Source organism: Myxine glutinosa, chromosome 1 (genome assembly GCF_964187855.1).
Source record: "Myxine glutinosa chromosome 1, kmMyxGlut1.1, whole genome shotgun sequence".
Lineage (NCBI taxonomy): Eukaryota > Metazoa > Chordata > Myxini > Myxiniformes > Myxinidae > Myxine > Myxine glutinosa.
In genome coordinates, this window is record NC_136261.1 from 48,038,505 (window position 1) to 48,053,608 (window position 15,104).

The following is a 15,104-nucleotide window of genomic DNA, read 5'->3' on the forward strand; positions in this document are numbered from 1 at the left end:
AACTTTTCCACCTTGTCAGGAGGAAAGGACACAGAGTCCAGGAGCAGCTGGGTACAACTGGGTACGGTGGGTACAGAGAGGGATGGGTTTGGCACACAAGATTTAGAGGCAAACACAGAGTTGAGGCATTCAGCTTTTTCACGCGCAGAGTCAGCCGTGTGGCCGTTTGAGGTGAGGGAGGGGATGGAGGGGGAACAAACACCAGAAACGGATTTGACCAGACGCCACCAGGATTTGGAAGAGGGAGACAGATAAGAGAGTTCTGGCCTGAGACGGAGAGATATTGTTTCCTGGCTCTCCTGAGGGTGGACACACACTTGTTTCGGGCTTTGTGAAAGGAAATGAGATTTCCTTCCGTTGGATTTGCTTTCCAGGAGACGAAAGCAAGTTGTTTCTGGGCAATAGCCTCACCACAAGATTCCGTGTACCATGGACAGGAGGAAGGGTATGACAACTGAAGGCGAGATGGGATAAATCTGTGCATGAGAGAGAGCAGTTTACTTTGGAAGAATTCCCAGGATGAGTTGATGTCAGAGGCGGTAGAGATGGGAGACCAGTCCAGATGATTGATGGCTGCTTGAAGGCCGTGCCAGTTGGCCTGAGTGAAATGCCAGACTCGTCAACGCTGAGGAGGCTCTCTGAGAATGGTCAGAGAGATGTCCACTTTAACAAGCACATGATCAGATGAGCCGATTGGAGCAGAAGAAGAGCAGCAGACATTTTCAGGGAAGTTAGTCATAACCAAGTCCAGAAGAGAATATGCTCCGTTGATTGAGATCTGGGTCGGGAAATTGTCAGATTGTGTCAGTCCCAGTGAGTCACAGAAGTCCTTTGCTGAAGATCCATGGCTGGTGAGAGAGGTACCCACACCCAGCCAACTGGCATGGTGACAATTGAAATCACCACATATGAGGAAGAGAGAGTTGGGATCGGTAGATAGAAGTTGGTCCATGTTATCAGACAGCGAGATGTAGATGGAGTCATCACTGTTTGGTGGACGGTACAACACACATATGAACAAAAGATGGGAGCGAAGGGGAAGCCGTAGCCAAAGGTATTCCTGGGGGTGAGGTGGAGAGAGGGCAGTGCAGGGCGAGTGAGGAAGAGAGTTTTTTTATAAAGATAGGAACCCCCCCTCCAGGACGAGGCTCAGGTCTATCATACCGGAGGAGGGAGTAACCTGGGAGAGATACCAAGGAATCAGAGACATCATGAAGGAGGAAAGTTTCTGTAAAGCAGATCACGTCTGGTTCGTCAGAAACAACCTGTATGGAGAGATCAGTCAAGTTTGAGCGAAGGCCCCGGATGTTTGAGGTCCATACTGTTAAAGAAGAGGAAGGGGGAGCATCGGATACAGAACAGGGGGGGGGGGGGGAGCGGTAGGGTATGATGTGGAAGAGGAGGAAGAGGTAGGGAGAGCTGTTGAAGGTGTGTTTCTTGCATGCACAGCTCGTTTCAAATCCCCCGACAACATCTCGATGGGATTTAGATCCGGGCTTTGACTTGGCCATTCCAGAACCCTCCATTTCTTTCTTTTCAGCCATTCCTTGGTGGATTTACTGGTATGTTTAGGGTCATTGTCATGTTGCAAGGTCCACCTTCGGTTGAGCTTCAACTTTCCGACACATGGCATCATATTATGCTCAAGCACCCTCTGGCACAATGAAGAATTCATTGTGGATTATATGATGGTGAGCTGCCCAGGCCCTGATGCAGGAAAGCTTCCCCAAACCATAATATTTCCACCACCATGCTTTACAGTTGGTATCAGGTTCTTGTGGTCAAATGCTGTCTTTGGTTTTCGCCAAACATGTATTCTGGTACTGTGGCCAAATAGCTCAATCTTTGACTCATCTGTCAAGAGCACATTGTTCCAGAAGTGCTGGTCTTTGCCGAGGTGTTCATTGGCAAACTTTAGTCTTGCTCTGATGTTCTTTCTGGACAGCAAAGTTTTCCTCCTCCCATGTCGATCAAATTGGTGCAGCCTCTTTCTAATGGTAGACTCGTGCACTTTGACATCAACAGTGGCCAGAGCAACCTGTAGGTCCTGTGATTACATTCTGGGGTTCTTAGAGACTTCTTTCAGCATCTTGCGGTCTGTTCTCGGGCTGAACTTGCTGGGGCGGCCTGGCCTGAACAAGTTGGCAGTTGTTTGGAATCTTCTCCACTTGTAGATGATCTTCCGGACAGTCGAAAGATTGATTTCAAATTGTTTGGAGATCTTTTTAAATCCCTTCCCAGACTCGTAGGCATCTATAACCTTCTTTCTGAAGGCCTCAGAGAGCTCTTTTGATCTGGGCATGGTGGCGCCGCACACTTCAACAACAAAGAGCAAACCAAACGAAATGTCTGATGTTTAAATAAGACAGGTTCCTCCAAGATCCTCTCTAACGATGTTCTAATCATTCGCACCTGAGCTGGTGCACCCGATTCTAATTTTAGGTATTTGAAGTAGTGATAAATGTAGGGGTGTACTTACTTTTTCCACATGCGAAATTTGCATTTATGTTTATTTAAATTATACAATAGACTACAAAATGTAAATGTTTCATGGTATTTGTTATGTTATATCACCTTTATCTATCAATATTGTTGAAATGAAGATCAAATAGCTGTATGTTGAAATATGTTGAAAGTCAAAATTTTACATGGGGTGTACTTACTTTTTCACATGACTGTACATTGTCACTTTACTTGCACTTTAACCTACATGATAAGTGTGCTCTATGGCTCCCTCTCTCATCTCAACATAGAAGAGAAACACAGGGAAACTTTACAAACAGAAACAAGGACACGAAAAGGCAACGTTAAAGAGTCTCACCAAGACTCAATGTCTGGTGTTCTCTCGTGGAGACACGCATCATTGGTCCTTTCATTTTTTGCAAGAAGCAATACTCAGTGGTGAACGTTACTTTGCAAAGTTGTAGAATAATTTTGTTCCCAAACTAGGCCGATTAAATCTTTCACATATCACTTTGTATCAGCAAGAATATGCTCCCTGTCGCTGAGTTTTGAATGTGTGATGGCCCTTGAATGATCTCTTCCCAGACAAGTGGATCGGTCGACGTAGACCAATTGCTTGGCTTCGTCATTCGCCTGACCCGTCCCCCCATTGGACTACATTTTATAAAGCTACTTAAAACTGTTGTTTACTCATCCAATCCACATTCTTTGGATGGACTTAGGGCTACGATCGCAAAAGAAACTCGTGAAATTACTCAGCAACAAAGGGAGAATGTTTTCAACAAGTTAGAAAATGGGATTGGACGATGTATTACGAAAGATGGAAGTTATGTTGATACCTAAACTTTGGAACTGCATCGAGTAAAAACTTTCTGAATTATGCTTTCATGTACCATTTATAATTCGTTTCTATCATGTGTCCATCAAAAGTTACAAAAGTTCAAAGTTGCAAAAGGACTTTATGGACACCCTGCTATATCACTGATGATATCTGTGCCTGTCCAACTGTTCTCATCCATAGTCCTCCTGCCCCAACCCACCATCCTCCCTACCAGCGAATTTAAGTCAATAAACTGATACACTGAATTAATGTGGTAAAGTGGTGTTGAGGTAGCACAAGTATGATGGCCCAAATGGCCTCTTCCTGTGTCAAAGTTCATTGTGTCTCAAAAGATGTTCTTAAGATTACTAACATCTGGAGCAGTAAGGGGTAGTGAACTCAAACCAGGTGTTTAGAGAAGAATGGTTGTATCACCTAAGGAGGATTTAACAGTTGTTCCAGGAATATTAGTCATTGCCAGAGTTTGATGGTCGTGATCTGGAGGCATTTTTTGTCCAATTCCATAATGTGTAAAAAGTTTGTAGTTGGTCAAAATAGAGAGTATTGCCCATTGGGAGCATTGTGTGGTCTTGTATTTAAAATTTAAAATTTCATGTAGGTGGAAAATTTGGAGAAACGATGAAGCCTAAAAGTGAGTAACTGTAAGCTCATCTTACTATAATTCACCAAATGTCCGTCAGTCCGTCCGTTCCCAGGTACCGCAAAAACGGCTGAACCGATCGCAACGATATTTTGGGTGGGTAATCCTGGGACCCCCTGGAGTAAAGTAGGCCGTATTGTTTTTCCAATTTCAGCTTTGGTCTCCAGCATTTTCAGGTTTGGACTCCCGCCTAACGTTATTGTCCCGGGTACCGCAGAAACGGCTGCACCGATCGCAACGATACACCTCCATGCCCGTGGGATTCCCACGGGTGACCCCACTAGTAAGGTTAAAGCAAGCAAAGCAGTTTCAGAACCAGCACACACACTCACCTCTCCACTGTCTAGTCTGGGTTTGAATCCAGCCCCAGCTATAAACTGTCATCCTGTTGTTTCACAGGCACGCTGATTCATCCGTGCGTGTGCCGTCTCTCGGATGGAGGTTAAACGGGCGTCCCATCTGCCGACATTAGTTAGTGGACGTTAAAGATCCCAGGATGTCCAGGAAGAGTAGGTGAGCTATCGCCGGCAGCACGGCCAAATTAGAAATTCCTGCCATAACCAGCAGCGCGCGTTGCATCAGAGGCACAGCCACACTCTCAGCCAATGATGCAACCCGGCGTTGCCCCGCAGCCTGGTGCTGTGTACGAACGAAGAAGAACAACTGGTACACAAAAATCCAACAAGAAGTAAGGCTAGCATACCCAGGACATCCTGAAAGAATATGGCAGAAGCTGGTATTGGAGTGGTTTGATGCTCTTCCTGATCAAAAAACTGTGTGTCACGAATGCCATCGTGGCTCTTCTGCCTGAGCCCACTGTGCTTCTCTGTATGTTGCTGATGCACCACAGCACCTCGACTGTGATACAGGCTGATAATATTTAACACTGCAGCCTTGCAAGCTGCAGTGGTAAAAACCAGACATTTTCCCCGTCCATCTTACCCTCACCCCCACCGACATGCTGTTTCCGGGCCTCACTCCTCGTGCTCTCCTGCTTTCCGCACCCTTACAACAGCAGGCCTGTCGTATCGTATGCTTTTTCTCCTTCCAAATTATCCTCCCACATTCTATTTTATTTCTTCCCCACTTGTCCTTTAGCTACCCCTGCTGTACCACAGCATTGTAAGTACCGGTAGTTGCTTTTCTTACTATTCGAGATCTTTTTTCCACATGCTTATAATAATAGCTTATTTATTTATAATGAAAGATGTGTTACTCATTTGCTTTCATGGTGGAATAAGGCATAAATTAAACCATTTGGGAAGTTAAGACAACAGGTATCAGTAGAAGAACGCGATTCTTTTTTTGCAAATTATTAGCAGGAGTACCCGGCTTTGCGGGGGATGGGGCAGGGGGTGCGGGGGGGGGGGTGTGGGGGAGGGGTGCAGGGGGGAGGAAGGCAGGAGAGGAAGGGGTGAGGAAGGGAGTGGAATGGGGGAGAGGAGGGCAAGGTGAGGGGAGAGAGAGGAATGATATACTACATATAGATCTTTTTTGGGGGGTGGGGGAGGGGGTGGCTTTGACAGGCCCCTCTGTATTGGGGGAGGGGGGAAGGGAAGGAGGAAACATTTGCCCGTGTAAAGAGTGCTTTAACCTCAGTGTTGCCCAGGTAAAAAAGGAAATTGTAATACCCGCTGCCATCATCACCAGGTGGCACTACATGGTACACATTTACATGGAGAACTTACACCTCTCTCCCAGTCCCCCACACTCCCACATGAGAGAACACCTGACAAAAGCCACATAGCCTATGTTACCCCCCAGCCAAAGTTGTATTTGTTCCCCAAGTAAAGTATATAAGCGTTTATGGCTGGAGTACCCGGCGTTGCTCAAGCGAAAAAGAAACATGAACATATTTGAAATGTGGGCAAATATAATCTATCTATAATTCCAGTAATCTCTGTGTGTTTGTTTGTACGTTTGTACGTTTGTACGTTTGTTTGTCTGTGACCGCTGTTTCTCGACAACCACGGGTCCGATATACTTTAAACTTGCCAGGTATATTGCTGGGGACCCGAGGATGTGCCTTTTCAAGGTTTCATATTAATCGGACAATTACTTACCGAGCTATGTCCAAAAAACGATTCAACCAATCAGAGAGCAGCGAGCTATCGCGTGTGCCGAACGTGGCGGACACACTCTGCCTCGGATGGCACATTTGAGAGCGTATTCATTTATTTCACGTTTGCAAACTATGTTGGCGCTATGTTGGCGTTAAACTATGTTTTAAAACTAATAAAAACCATTTCATGTAAATAGAGGGGGGGGGGGGGGGGATTGTCACTGTACTCGCACGAGCAGATGGCGGAAGTGCCTGACCGCCAAGTGAAGTCCGAGCAACTCGCGGTCGAAGGTACTGTAACGGCGTTCGGGCGGGCGAAGCTGCCGGCTAAAGAACGCCAGCGGTTGCCAAGCTCCGTTTTAAAACTAATTAAAACCCCGGGGGGATTGTCACTGTACTCGCAAGCCGTTCACCGTTCGCTTTGGCGTTGCGAATGGACCAAAACATTTCATGGACGAAACCATTTCATGTAAAGCGTTCGCCGTTCGCTTTGGCGTTGCGAATGGACCAAAACATTTCATGGACCAAACCATTTCATGTAAATAGAGGGGGGGGGATATAATTTTAGATATAGATATAGTACGGGCATGCCCTAGTGGGAAAGCAATTACATCTAAATCAGAATCCATCAAAAATGTCAAATAATCATTTCACCTTTTCGTTGAATTGTATGCTGCTGAATGTGCTGTTGATCACGTTTCTGAGTTAAGTATGATGACGTTCAGGAAGAAGAAGAAGCCTTACCACCAACTTTGACCGCTTCCGCAATTGTTTGATTAATTTGTGTTCAAATGTCTGGGAATTGTTTTGTATTTATTTATGCGAATGTGTACTTGTATATAACTGTCATTAATCAAAAGGGCTTCGGCACTAGAGAGCGGGGTTTAAAAAAAAAAATCCAAAAAAAGGAACATTTTTTTTTTCAAAACAATGAAATGATTATTTGATTACTTTATTTTTTTTGTCTAAAACACTCCCAATTAGTCACTGATGAACCTCTGAAAGTATGACGAAGATCTGTTCAGCCATCTATGAGAAAAATGGCAACACATAGACAAACGGCTCTTATAAAGTGGATAAATATAAAGTGGATTGTTAGCTCTTTCACGAGCCTCGATTCAGTATACAAAAAAAAAAAATATATATATATATATATAGGGGCAATACTGTTGGCGCTCACCTGGTAGAATAAACAGTATACTGCACTGACTAAAGGTATTTTAAACCAATTTCAATGGTTGCTAGAAGACAGTGCAGCAAGTGGAATCACACAAACATAATCATACAACTTTAAACAAACATAGAAGAAAATACCCATTTAGGGGGGCACCAACCCCGCCCCCCACCCCCCCAGACCACCAAAGGGGCAGATTGTTTTAATGCCGTGAACAAAATTTGGTACATCACAGGTTGTGACGGTTGTGCTAAAGTTTCATCGAAATTGTGTGTGTACTTTCGGTGAAAAAAGCAAATTCCTATTTTGGGGGGTCAAACCTGGATCCACTTTGACCCCAGGTAAAACCCCTTCGACACCGATTATTTTAATGCCGTGAACAAACTTTAGTCACAACACAACAAATATAATTTGTGCTAGGTTTGGTCACAATCCCTTCAGCGGTTTCGGAGAAGAAGTTGCAAGTGTTTACGGATGGACTGACGGACGGACGGACGACGCGCAATCGCATAAGCTCCCCGGAACTTCGTTCCAGGTGAGCTAAAAATGTGGGATGGCTCACTCTGAAAAAAAGCTCATATATAAGGAGGATGTGAAGGAGAGGGCATGGATAAAAAGAGCTAAGTTAGGACATATAGGCAGTAGGGGCATAGGGATTTAAAATCAATGAAGGAATGAGATGGAACAGTACTTCATAGAGACGTATAACAGCAGGATGTCGTAAGGTTTCCATGGCAGAAATCTCACGTGGCAGCAACCGTCTGCTCTTTGGGTCCAGACAATTTTTGTTGATGATCTTTACGGCCACCTTCTCTGTGTTGAAGCAAAAGGAATGCTGTAAGAGTAGTGCATGTTTAATGAAGAAAAACAAGATATTCATCAGACAAATCTGTATCTATCCTGGGATGAAAGATATTATTCTACAAAGAGAAATCCATCAGCACTGATCAAAAATATTAATGGACCAATCAAAACTCACCTTGGGTGATCAGATGAACACCGAAACGAACTTGCGAGAAGTTACCACTCCCAATCTCTCCACGAAGCTGGTAGAAACCCAATCTTCGTCCAAATGCCACCTCCTTTATCACAGTTTCGTCTTCACGTGCCTCTCGCAACCTCTGCTCAAAAATTGTAGCGCTCTCGCCACCCTCCTTTGCTGCAGCCACAGTGTCTTCAACAATCGTTTCTATGCCAACAGGCTTTTCTTCCACCAATGCCATCGCAGCTGGTTCATCCGATACGGTCTCATCAGAAACCGATAACTTCTCATGTTCTGTAGATGCTGGTTCCCTGAAGTCTGACTCCTTGGATAAAGCTGTTGTGCTATTAGTCCGAATGTCACTGTCACGACAGTTGTTACCAAGATCAGGGCAAGAACAGTCACCATCCATGGCAGGAAGAGCAGCTATCATGATGAACAGAATGGTGAAGCAAAATTATATGATAATTGCTAAGACTTGACAGTGGTATTGAAGAGTAGTTATTGAAATAAATATCGAACATTTGATAGACTGAGCAAGGCTATTTGAACAGGAACAGCATTCAGTGCATTGAGAGCAGCATGGCGGAGTACAAAAAAGATACAACACCAAGATGATCAAGAAACTAAGGGCAGTGATGGTGCAGAGATTATGGGATGGTGGGTGTGATTGGGTTGTTGCAGCCATTTTGTTCATACTTCCATGGAACCGGTAACCTCTGCTCCGTTTGCCAGGCTGTTCCTCTCTGCAAAGTCGCTTCATTGTGAGACTAGTCCAACTCCTCAGCTTCCACATCCGCGAGGCCATATTGGCACCTTCCTTCTCACGTTGCCGCATCCGTGTACCTTCACCAAATCCATGCTTCACTGCCACAGAGAAAGGCTGATGCAAGGTTGACTGCACAGGATTTGTTTTGCAAGGAGCAAACAACTAATCGAAACAGGACAAAAAAGATTAGCCCCAATTAGGCATTTTTGCATACATTTTCACCAAGAAGAAAGAAGAGTACTTTACTGGATATTAGCCATTAGTGGAAGTAAGTTTTAACTTGCCATGGTGTCATGGTATAATGCAATCGTAAATGGTTGCCTCCATCACATAATTATTCAACAAATTCCGTCACTCTGCATTGGTGAGTCGAATCGATTTCAACCTATAGAGCAGAAAAGGCAGAGGCTGGAATGAGGGTGAAATGTGCAACTTTGGCACCTTTACATATGGATTTTAAAAAACTCCATTAATCAACTAGAATGAAGATAGAGGAATTACACTCTCATTATATTGTTGCGGTTTTGAGTTTGTACAATAAAGGTTAATTTCCCCCTCATAGTTTAGTCACACTACAACACGTAGCGGCGCGATAGTTCAGTTATTTCTTAGTAAATGTAAGCATAGTCCTTTTCCAGCGTTAGTTTTGCATTGAGTAGAAAAATGAGAGTTATGTTTCCCTCCAATGCTTTATGCCGCCTCAATACTTTGGCTTTGGCGCGAAATGCCACGAGGTAGGCCTGGACACGTCGATCAAGGGCGAAAGGAAGGCGGAGAAGGAGTGACGGTAAGCACGAGCCGCCAATTAGGGCTCGAAGGGAGTAGCTTAGCACTGCGTCAAAAGGCGTGGTTAGAACATTCGAGCGAGCTAAGGGGGTTGGGCAATATAACCCGTTGCGCGAAGCCCCCCACCTCAGTGCTGAGGGATGTGCACTGAACCAAAGAGAAGAGAAAGAGGGTTCAAGAGTTGAGAGAGTTCAAAGAGAGAGAGAAGACGCGCATGAACCAAGTTATAAGGCGCTCTTACAAGTTAAACGCTCGGTTGAACTTGAGGCAGAACCCCTATTGAGTTACGTGAGAGAAAGCGCGCCGTTGATTAATAGCGCTGTGAGAAACTGCCTGGCTGCTCTGCCCTGCCCTTTGTTCGAGAGACGCGCTGCAAGGATCCCTCCCGCCGCCTGCTTGCCTTCATCGAGGGACGTGCTGTGACCGGGAAGAGCCACGCCGGGCGAAGCCGTTCCTGGACGACCAAGTCGGCGCGTTCAACGCGTGAACATCATCCTTTCTTAATTTCCCCCTGTGAGTGTGATCGGGCCCGTGTCTGGGTATAAGTTAAGACTGTTTAAGTTCTGCTCTGTGTCTCTTCGACTTGTACATAGTAGTGTAAATAATTATTAAACCTGTGTTCTTCCTTTTATTCGACCGTCTCGTCCCTTCCATCTATTGACTAAGCGTGGTACGAATAAAACCGCTCGAATCGGGTTCCAATACCAGAGATCTGCACGGACCACGTGGTACGCCATCCGCTCGGACGTACTCAAATTACGCGGGGCTCGTGCGAGGCTTGATCCCCGCTTCCGCGGCAGCGTAGGTATTTAGGTACGTGCGAGAATTGTCCCGGAAACCTACCCTGCGTCTGCCCAGGAGGGGTGATTGAAGTCTCTCGGTTGCGACGACCCAAAAAGAACAAGGGGCTTAATCTCCCCTTGGTAAGGGCAGGAGGGTCGCGCGAAAACCGTAACATTTCGTGTAAGGAGGGGGATTTGGAACCCTGGGAAATATTTTGGACACCAAATTGTACATATTGGCCGTAACAGTTGGTGTCCGGGAGTGGGATTGGACCGGGTGTGCGCTTCACGCACTCGAAATTACGAGCAGACGAAATTTAGTTTAAAAGCCAAATTGATATTCGTACCATGGCTAGCCAAGGCGATCAAATGCCGGTGGCGGTAGAAATAGAGGAAGAATTAATGACCCAGGACCCACAGGAGGAGTTGTTAGACGAAGGGAAAACTGATGAGGGGGCGGCAGCTGGCGAAGAAAATGGCGGCGCCTCGCACGTGGCGGTGGCAGCCGGGCCCACTGTGTGGACCAGGCTCGACATTGGGTTATACCTGGCCCAAATAATGAAAAAATTGGATACCCAAAAGGACGATATGAAGGACGAAATGCGGGGACTAAAGAATGACATGAATAAAATAAATGGGAAAATGGACACCCAGAGAAGCAAAGCAAGGTGTAACATGGAAAAGTTCGAAAGCAAAATGGGTGGTCAATTGAAGGAAATGGGGGACAAATCCACCCGGGAATTCGAAAAATTTAGGGTGGCGTCGAAGAAGGACATGAAAAAGGCAGGGGAGGACATAAGGCGCGGGTTAAGCGAGGAGGTCGCAATGGGGCGCGACGAGGTGAAGCGATGTGAGGAACACGTGGGGTGCGAGCTTGAGCGAGGCACAGCCAAGTTGACTGGGGGTCTAGAGGAATCGACGCGGGGTGTAGAAAAACCGCCGATCGCCGAATTGGACAAATAAATTTGATGGGCGCCGGCCATCGTCAAAGAAAAATAAATAATTGGGGCCGAAGAGACGGTAGAATCGGGGAGCAAATCACGGGAGGTAGAAATGGAATCCACGCAAAGTTTGTATTCACACCGTGATGCCGTGCTTACTAACGAAATTAAATGTTTGCAGGTGCAGCCGGGGAAGGAGGCCCCCGAGGTGAGTAGAAATAATGGCGCGAATGTGTTTGGCGCGAAAGGGTTTTTGGCGCGCTTGGGACAGAGACGAAACCCGGGCGGTCGCGGAAGGTCCATTGTGCGGTGTACGAGGGCGACTGGTGCGCGGTACGAGAGAGAGTGTGCGCCGTGTGAGAGAGAAAAGTGTGCGCCAGAGTGTGCGATGATTGGGTGTGTAACAGAGGAGTGCACACCCAGGGGTGTTACGGAGTATGTAACAAAAAGGTGTGTGCCAGGGTGTGCAATGATTGGGTGTGTAACAGGAGAGTGCACACCCGTGGGTGTTACAGACTGTGTGCGGGAAGAGTGTGCAACGGAGTTTGTGAAAGGTGTGAGTGCGACCAGGAGTGCAGGTGCGAGTACGGTGTGTGAGGGAGAATGCACACCAGAGAATGTGGAAGGAGAGTGTGCGATAACCGAGTGTGTTACAGAGTGTGAGGGAGAATGCACACCAGACTAGGTGTGAGAAAAGTGTGTAACGGGATGTGCGAAAGGCGTGAGTGCGCCTAGGAGTTCAGTAACAGAGTGTGTGGGAGGCGTGGGGACACCTGGGTGTGCGAGTGCGGAGTGGGTCGCGAGTGGTGAGAACGCGGCTCAAGCATCGACACCGACCGGGGTAGCGTTTAGCGGGACGAGTAGCGGACGCGAGCCCCTGGTGAGTTGTGTGCTGCAGGGACCGGCAGGGATCGGTGCCGCGGCGGTTTCACCAGGACCGACGTGCACGATTCGTGCCGGCCCCAGCACTGTATGGTTGGTGCCGTGCCGTGGCGGCAAAGGCAATCGGCGAGGTTCAAGGGGAGGTAGGAGATTTCGGAGCCGCGCACCTTGGCAGGTGCGGTGCTCCGACCGGGGTCAGTTGGGTCACCGTGCGTGGGACCGTGAGGCCCCGCGCAGGGATGGGGCCGTGCACCTTGGCCCAATGGCCCATCCATACCTCCTCCGCTGGATCGAAAATGCCGGACGGACACCCCATACAGGAGACTAACCACCCGAATGGATCGCTCGGCCTTTCGAGGTCGAGCCATGACAATATACATCCACATGGAGAGGCTCAAGTGTAGCGGACGGATGGGAGTAGTGTACCCTACGTGGGGGAATGGTGATGTCACCATTCCTCACACGGCCAGGGCCCATGAGCATTAGTTTAGGGGGATGGCAGTGATAGGCACATGGAGGTGCCAGCAATGGTTACCTCCATGGGGCACCGAAGCTAGCCGAGGGAGGACTAGGATAATGGTAGAGACCTAGAAGACTGTAGGGACATGAGATTTAAGTAGTGACACTGTACCTATAGTGGGGACGTAGAGAGGTTAGATGGTTGATAATGCCGAGGGAGTGCATAGATTAAAGGGACAATGGGGAAGCACGAGTATGAGGGGAAGTAGTCAGATAGATGATGCTGTGTGTGTGAGGAATTGTGATGAGACAAGTGGAATTGTGTTTGAGGTGTGCGAGACAAAAGGTGTATGAGATAAATGGTGTGCGAATAAATGGTGTGGAATGCTTGGTGTGGGAATAAAAGGTGTGGAATGCGTGGTGCGAAGGATTGAATGGGGGAAGAGTGGAACCCATTCGCGAAAGCCCGGGGTGGGTAGTGTAAAGCCAGGTAGAGGGCTTAGGCTAAATTTGTATGGATATTGACACCTGTGGTGCAGGTAGTGGCAAAGTAGTACTTTGGAGGGTGCGTAAGACTGTGGAATGGCTGCGCGTGTGGTTCAATTTGTGCGTATGGTTATTGGGGCACTCCGCACTGGTAGTTTGTCGGCCAGGTGACGCCGCAGGTAGGCTCTGGGAGCCAGTTAGAGTAGTGTTGAGTGGGGCCTGAGGATCCAAAGGAAGGACCCGGGTTGCCCAATGCCAAAGTGGGCATCAGGGGGTAAAGTGCCAGGAGGGCCTTCCCCAGTTTAAGTAGTCGCAGGAGCAGGTAAGCTCGGGTGGCGGCTTCAGTGGCGGAGGTGCGCAGGTAGGTAGACCTGCTAGTGGAGCCACACGACCCAGCCCCGAAATTGTGCAAGGGCACAGAGTGAAAATTTGTGGGAGTGAGACCCAAATTTCAAGGGCACCACAGGGTGGACAATGAGAATTCGGGTTTTGAGAACCACATAGTTTAAAGCGGCCGATTGGCAGGGTATGATGCCGGGTAAGTTAAAAGTAAAATGTCAGTAGTGTAATTAGGAAGAGAAATCCCTTCGCATAATCGACAGCCAGTCACCGAGGACGAAGCTCCACACCGAGGCTCTGTAAGCTGATTTGAGTTGTAAGACACATCACGACGTAAGTGTGACATTGTGTTTGTTCCATTCCTTCCTTCCTGGGAGGGATTGGGAGACGAATTCGGAAGTAGAGGGGGATATGGGAGACAGGACGTAGAGACGGATTATAAATACAAGGAGGGCTCGGGTAGTGTAAGCCGACGGTGGGGGGTACGGACGGCTAGGGACGGGTCTGCTCTGCTCGCTCTTCCGTGCCCCTCGCGCTGCATTACCTTGTTTTGCTGTGTGCCGTTGTGTCCTTTCCGCTTTGCTGGTCGTGCTTTGTCTCTCCCCCAACCCCAGGACCATTTTGGAGGTGGAACTGTGCAGCACCAGCGACCTGTGCAGCACCCCTGCTGCACTTTGCTACATCTGTGCAGCCGAACAGCGCAGCACTCTGCTGCCATATCCTTTTGTGTAACTTTGCTGCACCTGTGCAGCAATTTGCTGCCACAAACTCTTTGCTGCACCACACACTATGGACCACAAGTCTTGTGGCCTTACACCTCTGCTGTGCAGCACCTTTCTGCAGCATCACCTTGCATCTTCGGACCACTTGTTTTGAGTGGCATTAATGTCACGCAGTCGGACCACATGAGGTTGGCCCTGCTTGGCAAAGAAATACAATAAACGCATTTGTTGTGCATTTTTATTATGGTATGCTAGGGATAAGAAGATTTGTAAGGTAGATAGCCCTGAAGATCAGGAATGGCCTGTATGCTGGTCCGGGGGCTAGCCGGGTTGATAGGCACACAGAAGAAGCAAGAAGCAAGCAGCAAGTGTTGTGAATTTTTGAGTGTGTTTTGTGTGTTTGCTGTGCTTTCTCTCCCCTCCAATCTTCTCTTCAAAAAGGACAGGTCCTGGGTCATAGGAATGTAAATAAATGAAGTTTTTTTGTGCTTGTAAATATAAAATTCTGCCCACCGGCTATGTGTTTAGTTTCACAAATTCCGGATTCGGTTAGTTGTGGGCATGTTCTGTTAGATAGCTACTCAACGCAATAGGGGGGGACATATTTAGTGTTTTAAAACTGTCGCACCCACGGGTTAGAGTAAATGTTAGGGGGAACCACACCTAGATGTCACATGTAAAAGTAAGGTTAATTTTGCATATCATTCTCAAAACCGGTCGTTCCATTTTGTTGGGTTCGACTCGGGGACGAGTCTGACGAGGGAGAGGGGTAGTGC

General features: G+C 47.5%; 1 protein-coding gene across 3 annotated transcripts in view; it reads right to left on the reverse strand.

The window, feature by feature from the left end:
- Positions 1-15,104, reverse strand: part of LOC137423532 (serine/threonine-protein kinase NIM1) — a 121,625-nt gene that overhangs the window by 90,796 nt on the left and 15,725 nt on the right. For 2 of the 3 annotated variants that reach the window (XM_068110815.2, XM_078771370.1), the window contains exons 2-3: positions 8,160-9,093; positions 7,872-7,993 (exon numbers count right to left, since the gene is read on the reverse strand). In XM_068110815.2, coding sequence (XP_067966916.1) covers positions 7,872-7,993; positions 8,160-8,595 — 558 coding nt within the window. In that variant the 5' untranslated portion in view covers positions 8,596-9,093. The remainder of the gene's footprint in view (positions 1-7,871; positions 7,994-8,159; positions 9,094-15,104) is intronic. The other variant, XM_078771379.1, reaches the window with a different exon arrangement.